The sequence below is a fragment of the Chaetodon trifascialis genome, chromosome 1 (assembly GCF_039877785.1).
Source record: "Chaetodon trifascialis isolate fChaTrf1 chromosome 1, fChaTrf1.hap1, whole genome shotgun sequence".
NCBI lineage: Eukaryota > Metazoa > Chordata > Actinopteri > Chaetodontiformes > Chaetodontidae > Chaetodon > Chaetodon trifascialis.
In genome coordinates, this window is record NC_092056.1 from 8179041 (window position 1) to 8192818 (window position 13778).

General features: G+C 43.6%; 1 protein-coding gene across 1 annotated transcript; it reads left to right on the top strand.

Moving 5' to 3' along the window:
- Nucleotides 1-2194: 2194 nt before the first annotated feature.
- Nucleotides 2195-5152, top strand: cyp19a1a (cytochrome P450, family 19, subfamily A, polypeptide 1a). The gene is made up of 9 exons (XM_070960001.1): nucleotides 2195-2390; nucleotides 2487-2637; nucleotides 2732-2886; nucleotides 2969-3133; nucleotides 3259-3373; nucleotides 3500-3611; nucleotides 3819-3981; nucleotides 4266-4507; nucleotides 4895-5152. Exons 1-9 carry the CDS (start codon nucleotides 2195-2197, stop codon nucleotides 5150-5152), a joined length of 1557 nt encoding a protein of 518 aa, XP_070816102.1.
- Nucleotides 5153-13778: the final 8626 nt, after the last annotated feature.

Consider the following 13778-nt stretch of genomic DNA (forward strand, 5'->3'; position numbering starts at 1 on the left):
CTTCACTGTGAGAGGTGGCTGGCTTTGCATCTTTCGACTTAAGCGTAGGTGTAGCTGGCCCATTTGATAATTAGTTCAGTGGCAACACAGCATGTTTCAATAAGTCAGTTAATTGGCCTCTCTGGTGATTCATGTAGCTGACCTACTGTACAAGTGTTGTGGACACACACACAGGAAGAGCTAGAGAGATGCAGCGTTACTGTTAGATCCAGGTCCTGAGCTCTGTTGTGTGGAATCCTGCCTGAGGCTGTAGGTCACTGACAGCCAGTCACTGGACATTTTGATGTGCAGCAGATGAGCAGATGTGAACGCACATACGATCCAAAGAGCACTGAGGTCGTTCCTTTGTTGCCTCTCCTCATTCTGCTCTGGGTCCATTAACATGAGCCATATGACGCAAATGTGTGCACATGCCCAAAAAAATCTTCTCCACCTCTGGTCTCTGGCTGACCTTCTGTGGTTCTGTTTCCTCCTTCCTGAAGTGCAGCTGCTGGAAGAGCAGCCTTATCTCTGAGGCTTACATCTTCTTACCGCAGCGTTGAAAGGCCTTACTAACTCTCCAGGCCAAGGAGAGCTAGATGACCTGACTCGTCTTCCAAATAACTTGATCCACCCCGGCGCCTCTTCTCTCTGTTTCTAAGGAACTTGGGAGTCTTTTTTTTTTTTCTTCACACTGAAATCTAAGTTTCACGAGCTTAAATCTGCTGTTATTTGAATGCTAAAGTCATCAAGAAGCCAAAACAAAATTTACAAAATGAAAATATGTTACATGTTACTGAGACAAATCAGCTTTTCTATGTATATTACGTAAGAGACGTTTATTGCGTAAGTGTAAAGCTACGCTGTCTGTGACACGTAACTCTCATTGTCTTGTGAGAGAGTTCATGTTCTAGCTGTTATCACATCTCTTTACTGCCTCTCATCTCCATCACATATTCTATGTTTGTTTTACTGCACATATACTTAAGAAAAGTGAAAGGTAAAAGAGCTTTCTATCAACAACTCCCTACACATGCGGTGGAGACAAAGATGCGGTTGACCACAACATCAGAGCCCAGAGACGAGGTTACATTAACTGCTGCTTTCAGGAGGAGGAGGAGGGCTGTCTCTGCTTAATCATGCAGTGCAATCTGGGTCCGAGCCATCGCACAGGGCATCGTTTTCAAGGCAGGGCCTCAGCACACAGTCGGCCATTTGAACAATTCACATTCTTCGACTGGCGTGTGGGCGGTGAGTGAATTCACAGAGTCCTTTATACAGAATGAGCAAACGGAATGATGGCAGAGATAAAAGCGAACAGCGTTAGCGTTGTCACAAATCACTCAATAAGAACAAATAAATCAAATAAATCCATTTTGACTGAAATCTAAGCAAAGAAAAAAAATAGTTCACACAGCTCAGAGTTCATAGAAAGCAATACAGTATGTAATAAAGGGCTGGCTAAAAACAACCGTTCATATGTTTAACAAAGTACCATAGCCTACATGTGTGTGTAGGTGAATCCTATATTTACATATATAACATAAAAGAAAACATAGTCTTCACTTTTTTTGGCCTGATAACAGTCAAATTTAAAGCTCTTGCATCTAATTAAGATATGGTATCTGCCTTTAAGACCCCCATTATGACTAACATCCTCCAATTCATCCCCCACTAATTCAGACATCTTTAACAATTACCTCTACATTCATCCGTACATAATCATCCGGCATCTCTCAACGCTCATGGAGAGCAAACAAGAAGAAAATGATAGTGAACATTTTATGGAAGAGAGAGCAAGTCCAGATCTGCTCGCTGCCTGTCACTAGGCGGGCAGATATTCCCACAGCCAAGTGATCTTCTGCAGGATTTCCAATCAGATGCTTTTGATGTTCAAAGGAGGAGAAAATCTTTGCTTCTCATCAGCAAAATGTCAAATACGGCCCATGATAGAAGCTCGCTCCGACGCCGGATGGCACTGTAACATGTGCCCACTGAAAGTCCTGTACGCTCAAGGGCACAGGCACAAATCCAACCCCTCAAGGTTAGTGTATGTTTATCTTTTCCCTCCTCTGTTGTGGCTTTTACGTTACCCTGACCTGGCACGTAACCAGCTCAGACCACATATAAAGAGGAGGCTGATAGTTGAGGCAGCTTTCATTCATCCTTTTGGGTTTGTACGGTCGTGTGTGGGTCGTCTGAAACCTGCCTTCTTATGGATCTGATCTCTGCTTGTGAAGGGGCCATGACTCCTGTTGGTTTGGATGCCACAGGGGCAGACCTGGTCTCCATGTCCCCCAATGCCACTGCAGCAGGACCACTGGACATCTCTGTGGCAACCAGAGCTCTAATACTGCTCATCTGTCTGCTGCTGGTCGCCTGGAGCCACACAGACAAGAAAACCGTGCCAGGTAGGTTCACCTCAGGTTTGACCCTTCTTTCTACTACTATTCTTTCATGTCAGTGAATTTGCACTGAGATACTTTTACTGTCTTTTACCACAACAGGTCCTTCTTTCTGTCTGGGTTTGGGGCCACTTCTGTCATATCTGAGGTTCATCTGGACAGGCATCGGCACAGCCAGCAACTACTACAGCAAGAAGTACGGAGACATTGTGAGAGTCTGGATCAATGGGGAGGAGACCCTCATACTCAGCAGGTTGGCTATCTCTGTTAGTGCTGATAAATTAAGTTACCACACAGTCAATCTGAGTGTAAAATGATAATCTGGATGGTTTTTTTTTTCCCGTTAGGGCATCAGCGGTGCACCATGTACTGAAGAATGGTCATTACACGTCACGTTTCGGGAGCAGGCAGGGGCTCAGCTGCATCGGCATGAATGAAAGAGGCATCATATTCAACAACAACGTCACTCTGTGGAAAAAGATTCGCACCTATTTCACCAAAGGTAGCTTTTAACCTTTATGAACTCAGTGACTCCAGGTGCAACACATTTGACTAACCTCAATCACGACCCCCCTGACTTTCAGCCCTAACTGGTCCGGGCTTGCAGCAGACGGTGGAGGTTTGCTACTCCTCCACACAGACTCACCTGGACAACCTGGACAGTTTGGACCACGTGGATGTCCTCAGTCTGCTGCGCTGCACCGTGGTCGACATCTCCAACAGACTCTTCCTGGGTGTGCCTGTGGATGGTGAGTAAGCAGGCAGAAATCTTACTTATCATGTAGATCACGGCGCTTGGGTCGGTTCAGATAAGGTGAATTTATCGTACTGCCCTGCTGTGTTCTTAATACACCTGCGTTAACTCTGTGTCCAGAGAGAGAGCTGCTGCTGAAGATTGAGAAGTATTTCGACACATGGCAGACTGTGCTGATCAAACCAGACATTTACTTCAAGTTCAGCTGGATTCACCAGAGGCACAAGACAGCGGCGTGAGTCTCTATCATTTTATCATTCATATCATCAGGCTTCGTCAAACATAAGCTCATCTTTAGTTTCTTGGGCTTTTTGATCCCCTTTGTATTATCCTGGAGGGTTATATATCTGTTATCTCACAGCCAGGAGCTGCAGGATGCCATAGAGGGCCTTGTGGAACAGAAGAGGAGAGATATGGAGCAGGCAGATAAACTGGACAACATCAACTTCACCGCAGAGCTCATATTCGCACAGGTCAGCCTGAGAGATGAATCGCTGCTGTTTCATTCTGCAAATACAAAGAGTTCTTCACTTTCAAAGAGAAGTCTTTTGTCCTTGTTGCCATTCTTCAAGCCCTTTCAGCATTTCCTCCAACCCAAATGTCAGAAATCCTGTAATGGTGAAATACATTCTTTCTGCCAATCAGCTGATTTGTGTGTGTGTGTGTGTGTGTGTCCTCAGAACCATGGCGAGCTGTCTGCAGAGAACGTGACGCAGTGCGTGCTGGAGATGGTGATCGCAGCACCAGACACTCTGTCCATCAGCCTCTTCTTCATGCTCCTGCTCCTCAAACAGAATCCAGATGTGGAGCTGCAGCTGCTGCAGGAGATAGACACGGTTGTAGGCAAGTAGCTGGAAGATTTAGAGACACTGCGCCTGAAAATATATAGATTAAGGGCTGTCTACTGATGCTGAACAGCTAGATTTAAACATTTGAGAAGCTGTCACTTTGAGTTATCACCTCATCTGCTGCACATTAGAGACGCAAAACAGTGTGCTGAGACATGAAAGGAAGCAAAAGATTTAAACTAATGCAGTCTGATGTAACAGTCCCGCATTAAATCCAGCCTTCACGGCAGTTATAATGTTCAGTTATCATTACATCTCATTCCCATCGTCCTGCTACAGGTGAGCGCCAGCTTCAGAACGGGGACCTTCAGAAGCTGCAGGTGCTAGAGAGCTTCATCAACGAATGCCTGCGCTTCCACCCTGTGGTGGACTTCACCATGCGTCGAGCCCTGTCTGATGACGTCATAGACGGCTACAGGGTACCGAAGGGCACAAACATCATTCTGAACACCGGCCACATGCACCGGACAGAGTTTTTCCTCAAACCAGATGAATTCAGTCTGGAAAACTTTGAAAAAAATGTAAGTATCTGCAACTCTGAGACTCCAAAGTGTGAGAGGAAGTAGCTTAAAATGAATAAATCAACTCTTAAAGACCCTGAAAGCCTGGTTTCTCATTCAAGCTTTTCGCACTGGGCTCAGCTGTTGACATTCTGTCCACCAATTAGGATTTAGCAACATCTGAACGTGAATCTGATGAGTTGGTGTGTTTGTTTATATTGCCGCTGTCAATCAAATCTGATCAAACCACGCCAGCACAGCCCTCATGAAGCAGTTTTGAGTGACATTTTTTAAATAAATAATACATAAAGCTTTTGTTTTGAATATTTCTGTCATAGATAAACGTTTTCAGGGGCGTGAACCACCTCTCTCATCTGTCCTCTGCCCCTCCCCTCTGTCCTCCCTCAGGCTCCTCGCCGTTACTTCCAGCCGTTTGGTTCAGGACCCCGCGCCTGCGTTGGGAAGCACATCGCAATGGTGATGATGAAATCCATCCTGGTAACGTTGCTCTCCCAGTACTCTGTCTGCCCCCATAAGGGCTTGACCCTGGACTGCCTCCCACAGACCAACAACCTCTCCCAGCAGCCTGTAGAGCATCAGCAGGAGGCCGAACATCTCAGCATGCGATTCTTACCCAGACAGAGAGGTAGCTGGCAAACACTCTGAGACTCTTATACAGAATATATACAAATACTATATAGTCCCCAGTACTTCAGCTTTAATATCTTAAGCCTGTACAAAGCAAACTTTTATATTTTGTATGTAATGAAATTGTATTTCTACTTGAACTATTATGAAGTATGTGAAATGTAAGTTTAGACACTGAAGTAAATGTAAATTATTCTGCTGATATTGTGCGTCGTCGTTTTTTTTCCCCTAAATGTGATCACAATGTTTTAGACTAGTAAATATTTGGAGTATTTCTCATGGAAGGGAGTGACCCATTTAAAATCCCTCAGCTCAATTTCATAAAATGTCCTACAACAACATACTTATTAAATTCAACTCATAATTTATTTTAACTTTTTATTTTCTCACTCTCATCTCTCCCAGCTGAATTTTGTGCATAAATTAAAAAGTATTTTAATTACTGGAACACAAACTTTTATGAGCATCTCTACAATTGTGTAATTCCATCTCTGAGCAGCCACAGACAAAGGAGCAGAAATTATTTACGACAGTAAGAGTGAAAAAAATACATTGCTCCTCTTTTCTTGTCATTTTGTATTTGCAAATACTGGTCAGCAGAGGGCAATGCAGCACATAACACAAAGACCTGGTCTTCAGCGCAGCCCACTGCAGCAACCAACCTGCTCATCATGTTCAATTGCTCTGCCTGTGGGCAAACATGGCAACACATTCACACACAGACGTTTCAGTTTGAATTGCGTCTGCTTTCTGAACACAAAGGATTATTCTGAAAGGCCACAGGAGCTCTACTTTCTAACGTGTGCTTGAAAGCAACAGAGGTGGAGGTGTTGAGGAAGAAACTGAGAGAAAGTATATGTGTGGGTAAGGTTTTCAGCTGTGCGGTGCAGTTCCTCCAGAGATGTCAGCTGTCAGCTTTTTATCAGTGATGCAAGAGAGGGAAACATCTAAAATAAGAGTCTCAGTCTCACTGACACACAACCTCCTGGGAGCACAAGTGTGCTGATTACAGTAACGAGAAGTGTGTCAGGGAAACACACACACGCACACACACACACACACACACACACACACACACACACACACACACACACACACACACACACACACACACACACACACACACACTTGCTTCGCAGATGAATCAATATCTGCAAGAGAGCATTTCACCACCTCAGCAACAAGTTTACCAACTGCGTGTGTGTGTGTGTGTGTGTGTGTGTGTGTGTGTGTGTGTGTGTGTGTGTGTGTGCGTGTGTGAGCTGTAAGTGTGTATGTGTGTGCGTGTGCCTGTATTGGAGTCTGGCTTGAGACTCACGCTTGGTCATATTAATGTTTTTTTCTCTGTAAAATGTTCTTTTTAAGTGTTTTTAGTGTGTATGTGCATGCAAATAGCATTGTGTGCATGTTGTTTTGTTCGCATGTGTGTGTATGTGTCACAGGCCGTTGCTTGCAGGTGTCTCTCGAATGAATCACTATATTCTCATTAACCTCAGTCTCGTCCCTGTCCTCCATCAGAATGGAAAAGCTCTGCATGCACTTTGTTGGATGTAAATCTTGTAAATTCACCAGAAATATAATCGTCTTCACAATAATCTCCATCTTCTCTGCAAAGCCTGAAGCCACTACTGAGAGAAAAATGGACGTCAGTAGAAGAATACTAGGAAATATCAAGCTGAATATCCGATGAATCTGTTTCTGCTAAGATCCTCTCATTCGCTGCTTGTTGCTCTCTCTCTCTTTCAGTTTGTCTTTCCACAACCCAGAAATCCTTAAGGCGACACTTTGTCAGTCTATTTTGGCTAATAAAGTTCAATTGAATCACTACTCTGTAGAGGATGACTAAAGGCTGAACAGCCAGTGATGAGGCCAAACTGGGATCAACAGACTTGTCAGATGAAGTTTTAGTTTATTATCTTCAGCAGTTTTAGTGCCACTTCCAACCACATCTGTCACATTTGTTCGCACTTACTACAGTGTTCAGAAGCTTCGGGGTGAGAAGATGCCTTAATTATCACTTCTTCACATGAGGTCCTAATACTGTCTTCTCCAATCACCGTCAGTGTCTCTCATCTGTCTGTCTATCAGTCCAGGGATGGAAATATCTTACTCAAGTAAAATTACCTGTGCGAAAATCTACTCAGACAAAAAAAGAATGTGGCAAAGAGTAAACGTTACTGTGCGGGGTGAGGAAGATGACGGGGAGCATGATGGTGATAATGTGATAGAACTATTAAATTAAAGAACACCGTCAGGCTACCAAATCAAATGCATCGTCATGTCAGCTTATGCACGCGTGGAACAACAGCATACCTTTCTCTGCAGCGTGACCCGCACCACCGAGCCCTCACGTCCAGTGTACATTATATAATTGTGTTTCTGCAGACGGACACTGGCAGCCTGTGCATACAGCTGATCATCAGCTATAAAAACACAGCTGCCGTCCTCAGTGCAGCCTTTCAAAAGTTATGTTAAATGAGGTGAGCCTGTCACTACAACCACTGTGACAGCATCATAAAGCAGACAACACAGAGATGTAAAGATAATATACAGATATCAACAGCTGCTCCAGCCTCAAACACAGTCATTAAAGCATAAAGAGAGCCTGCGGCAAGCGCTCCATTGTTGTCGACGGTTGTTGCTGTTCTCATCTGGAGACAGAGTTACAGCCATCAGTGAGTTCGTGTTGTTTATTCGGAGAGCTCTGTACACTGCACAGAGCTCCTCAGTCTGCTCTGGGTCCATTCTGTGCATGTTATAACACACATATTGTTCCACTGCGCTCCTAAAACCTTTGAGCTGATTGAGCACTCAGCAGTCACAACTCTGACACGGATGGACAGATCTAAATATAAGAGTCAGCGCTGGATGACCATGAGCATTTTAGACCCAGTGTGCTGACGCTGATCACACAACATTATGGATGTGTTTGATTTGGGTTACTTTGCATGCTCACTGGGCAGTGCATCAATGATTAATTACTGTAGAGACAAACTTTTCTTATCTATGGTGAGGTAATAAACTTTACCGCAACTCATAGTAAGGTCACCCATGATTTTATTGCATTGTTTATACTGTTCACAGACTGATAGGCCTAGTTGTGAACGCTCCTCCCTCACACCCTGACACTCGACAAACAGTGAACGTTTCCATCACTGGAATCTGTCTGAGCCGTGTATCATGTTGTTGTATTTAATCAAAGAGTCCACAGCCACGCTTGCAGCCCTGTGAGGCTTTATGTAGGCACAATACTGCTTTGAACTAAATGCTAATATCAGCATGCAAACATGCTCAAAATGTCCGGAACAGCATGCTGATCTTTAGCAGCTATAATGTTTAGCATGTTCACCATCTTAGTTTAGATGTTAGCATGCTCACATTTGATAATTAGCACTAAGCTATGGATATCATCTGCTCATAAAAGTACTGGACAAATTAAAACTTTTACTTGATGATGGCTCTAGATGAAAAGACCGCCAAAGTTTTTACAATTTATTCGTGTCTGTAACAAATTACATTTGTGGTGGTGGATCAACCAACAGAGCAGCATCCCCAGAGCCATGCCACTAGCACGGGAAATATTCGATACTTTCTTTAAAGCTTCTTGTGTGTCTTTAGAGTAGAATAAATTTTTTGCCTGTCAAAACTCGGTTGCTTTCAGCGGTCTAGTGCAGAAAATGTGGAGAGCTCCTGTATAAAGAGTGCATACTGAGCTAATGTGATTCCTCTGGCTCCAAGCTGTGGGATATCAGGCATCTGCTAAATAGATCTGTGGTAAGTTTCACTTCAAGTCTACCACTGGGTACTGCGGTGTGTGTGTGTGTGTGTGTGTGTGTGTGTGTGTGTGTGTGTGTGTGTGTGTGTGTGTGTGTGTGTGTGTGTGTGTGTGTGTGTCAGTTTAGGAAATATTCTCAAAGGGGAATTGAATAATGCTTGTGGTTTCAAACTGTGTCAGCCTTGCCTGCTTTTGGCAGAAAGGTCGCCCGTCTGTCTGTCACAGTGATTGCAGTTTTATCATGCAAGTATCTACTAAAGTGAGAGTTTCTGACATTTTGAAACACTTTTTACCATTTCAAGGAAGAGCACCTCCAATAGATATGCATACTGGAAATCTACAGCACAAATCTGCATTTTACTTGACCAGCGAGGGGCATTACTGTAAGGCTCGCCTTGCAGAATCTGATGCACTTCTTTGAAATATTCAGTCTGTTCTCTCTCTTAAGAAAGTCCACGGTTCTTCATTTGTGGCTTTTGTTGGTCACATGATGTATATTTTCCGTCTCGTTCCATTTATTTCTATTGCCGCATGACAGATTTACAGAGGCAGGATGCCAGACAGCTTTTAAAATAACTCAGACGCAAGAGCCTCGCAGCGAAAAGTTTAGACCTTTCTGCCTTTTGGCCTGATTGACAATCTGACTGATTACACGCAAACAAACAGATGCACCGTGCACACGCGTTACGTTGTGCTAAAATTCTCAAATGCCAGTGGCCATATTGTCTCTCTATTTCAGTCCCCTGCTGGATCACCGCTTCATTAAAAGAGAGCCTTGGTTGCCATGGAAACATCGACCAAAAGGGTCAACTGGAAATGTACTCGTCTCTCTACATTGTGACTGTCGATGCAAATCATACCTCCTACAGTTGGTGGTCGCATTGTTTTTCATGACGCTGGGAGACGTTTACTTATCTGAATGTTTGCCAGCCTCACTGATGTATGAACTGTGTATTTCAGCGCTTTTCACAATCACAAGAAAACAGTAAAAGAAATAAGTCCTTGAAACAGGAGTGAATCTCTTTCATCAGGCCAGTCTGTCTGAAGAGGCCCAGACTGGAAGGCTCTCCGCCAGTAAAGGCACCAGATCACAGGGAAGCTCTCACTTCATGGCCTTTTCATGTGGCCCGCTTTGCAAAGTCAGCTCATTTTGTTTCTCATTGAACATCAGAGGAGGATGGCACTGCTCATCATTACAGGAAGCTCTTCGTCTTCTTCTTCTTCTTCTTCTTCTTCTTCTTCTTCTTCTTCTTCTTCTTCTTCCTTAGTATTCCTTTTCTGCCCACTTTCACAACAAGCCAGGCTAAAGGTTTCAGTTTGAGGCTGCAAAGTTTTGGTACAGCAGCTGGTCCACATATTACGCATCGATTCTGTTGTTTCACTTCTTTTTCTTTGGGTTGGAGTGGGAAAGTTAAGGATTATATTACCTTTTATTAACAGTTGTATTGTTTATTATGACAAGTACCCAGCCTACACAGGCATAAGAGCAATGAAATGTCGCCATCTACAGGTGCTAAGATTGTCATGAGGGGCGTTCAGGATCATCGGGTCAGCCGGTGAACCGTGGACTGCTGTTTCCGGTTTGTTAATCTGCAGCTGGAACGCTTCAGCTAGTGAGGCTAGCTAGCCCACCCGTGGCCGTCACAGACTTTCCTATTTATTTTTCTTCCTGTTTATTAATATAAACAGGACGTTCGCGTTTATACTCATTTTATACACCGTTAGAAAGTTAATTTTCTTATGAATCCAATGGTACAGTCACAACAGGAGGCAAAATTAACGGCAACAGAAGAAAAACAACCGTTTTTAAAATTCACAGAACATTGAGTTAACTCACCAATGACGTTTCTCAATGATTCACCGATCGATAATACTCCGACAAAAACGGTCTGGTAACATCAGCAAAGGTCCACACGATTCACTGCAGTGAAACCGGATAATAATCCTCAGAAAGATGTTTCCTCCTGTCAAATTAGCAGGTAATATGCTTGTCTTCCGGGTGGCACGGTGAAGCAGCAGGTAGTGTGCGTGCCTCACAGCAAGAAGGTCGCCGGTTCGATCCCCGGGTTGAGCGGGACATTTCTGTGTGAAGTTTGCATGTTCTTCCCGTGCATGCGTGGGTTCTCTCCGGGTACTCCGGCTTCCTCCCACAGACCAAAAACATGCTCATTAGGTTAAGTGGTGGCTCTAAATTGTCCTCAGGTTTGAGTGTGAGCGCGAATGGTTGTCTGACTTTGCATGTTGCCCTGCAATCGACTGGAAACCGGTTCAGGGTGTACCCAGCTCTCCCCGTTGACAGCTGGGATAGGCTCCAGCCCCCCCACCCCACCCAAAAGGTTGAGTACAGTGATAACTATAGTAAATGGACTCAATATAATGATATACAGCCAAATATTGGTATAAATACCTTAAATATGAAAATAGATGATGAATAGAGATTTCATCAATATAGATATACATATTGATGATGATGTATAGCTTTTTAAGCTGATTTTACTATCAAGATATTTGATCAGTTGATCAAATATGTTATAGATTAACCAACTTAGTAGTTATATCCTCCCTCCAGTGGTGGAAGAAGTATTCAGATATTTTAAAAGTAGCAATACCACAGCATAAAAAAATAAATACTTTGTTGCAAGACAAAGTCCTGGATTCAATCCCACCCACAGTGCAAAGACATGCTGGTTAGCAAACTGGTGCCTCTCCATGGCCTGTGGGTGTGATTGTAAGTTTGAATGGTTGTGTATGTACATGTGTTAGACTGGTGACCCCACCACCACCACCACCACCACCACCACCCACAGGCTCCTGCCCCTTTTGACCCTGCAAAGGATGGATGGACGGATTCAACTAGTCAACAGTATATCATGCAGTTAAAATGTGCTTAACATATTGAAGTATTTTGCTGATAAGACTTATGTTCCTATCCATCTTTACTTAAGTACGATCCTGAACGCAGAACTTTCTCTTGTGATTGAGTATTTCTACATTGTGCAGATATGAATTCTTCTTTCACCGGTGGCCATTATCTTCTATTAGTGCAGGCTGGTTTGTCCTATATCACGCACAGGCACAGTAGATTTGACAGCAGCTCGCAGTTATACAAGCAAAAGAACTTACAAACTAAATGGCCCAACAGTCCAGGGGGCACATTTACGGAGATGCTGGTGATGGTGATTACTGTCAGAGGGTGAATTACTGAAGCTTATCCAAAAACTCAAGAGCTCTTACGCAAAGGCCAGAGGGACTGAACTGCGCTCAAGAATAATACTCTGCTTCCATTTCGTGTTTGTGTTCTCATAACTTTTGATTACAGTAAAATGTCCAAGTACTCCTCCAAGTAAACCAGAATGCTGTAGACTCACTTTTATGCTTTTCTGTCTAACGGCACTGTTTGTTTGTATTCACGCTCATGCAGTGTGTACACGCACACATACACTCCGTTATACACATCAGGTTGAAGACATACACAGCATTAGTGCTTGGATAACAGTAGCTCAGCTTGCTGTGATTGCAGGCATATATTTTTTGTCACTACAACATTGCATAAGATAGCACACATGCGCATGCATGCAAATGCACACAGTGTCAAAGATAAGTCAGCCTTGGGCAGTGGGCAGACAGGCTAATGCCATCTGGTACCCAGTGTTCATGCTGAGCAACAGTCAGCTCCACACCTGGGAGATGGTATCGCCTGCAACTGTTGTCGGACCACCAACTGCACGCCCACCTGCCCCCACACTTCTCAATCTGAGCTTTCTGTTCAGACAAAAAGTCATTGAAGAAAAAAGAGGTTTTACACATCTTACATGTCACCGGTCTGTGATGTTCAATGTCTTGCAGGGATTTTGTGTTATTCATCTGGTGAGTGTGTTCATGCGGTATTTCCCAGAGTGCCCCTTATTCTTGTTTTCAGCTGGGGGAAAGAGAGTAAGACTTTTTTTTTTTTTTTTTCGCAGTTAGAGTTCCAGTTTCTGAAAGTCGCAGCGTCTTGCAGCTTTAAGTGGGTGGAGAAACTGTTAAATCTTCCACAAAAAAAACTTCTCTCTGTATGATTGCTGAATGTGTAAAATGGTGAGTCAACAAAGAATCTGTTGTGTTTGTTGTTTGATTCTGAAGCCAAATCCTGACACTGATTGCTAAAAATCTAATACAGCTGTGCTGGAAATACCTTGAGACAGTGTCTGTACTTTTCCAGTTATCCAAGGGAGCAATTTAACCCTATGCTGCAAAAAAAGTCTTACCAATAGTTATTTATTAAACTGTTTGAAGCAGATTTTTTTATTCATTTATTTATTTTTTTGGCTGCCTGAGGGCAGTGGAACAAGCTATAAACACATTAGTGACATGTTATCACCTTATAAAGCAGCTGTGGCAAACAGTTGACTTATTGTACATGTAGCAGACACACAGCAACGTTAGCTTTAATTTCAAATGGTGTTTTCTGTTTGTTTGTTTTTCTTATGTGTTGTTTTTCTGGCCACCCGATGAATGTAAATCAAATATTCCATCTCATTTTAGTTCTCTTTTGGTCTCCACCAACCCCTGGGGGACATATCTGCCTTTTTTGGTCACTAGATGTTCCACTTTGTTTATCACCTGGCATTTAGTGCATGCAGTTAGCATACATTGGCTTTATCTAGGCTTTTTCTTTTTGAAACAGCTGCCTCTATGCTGCTGGAAACCCATCTCATCTCATCTCATCTCACCTTCAACTGCTTATCCGGGGTTGGGCAACAGCTTCAGCAGGGGACCCCAAACTTCCCTTTCTGGGGCCACATTAACCAGCTCTGACTGGGGGATCCCGAGGCGTTCCCAGGCCAGTGTGGACATATAATCTCTCCACCTAGTCCTGGGTCTTCCCTG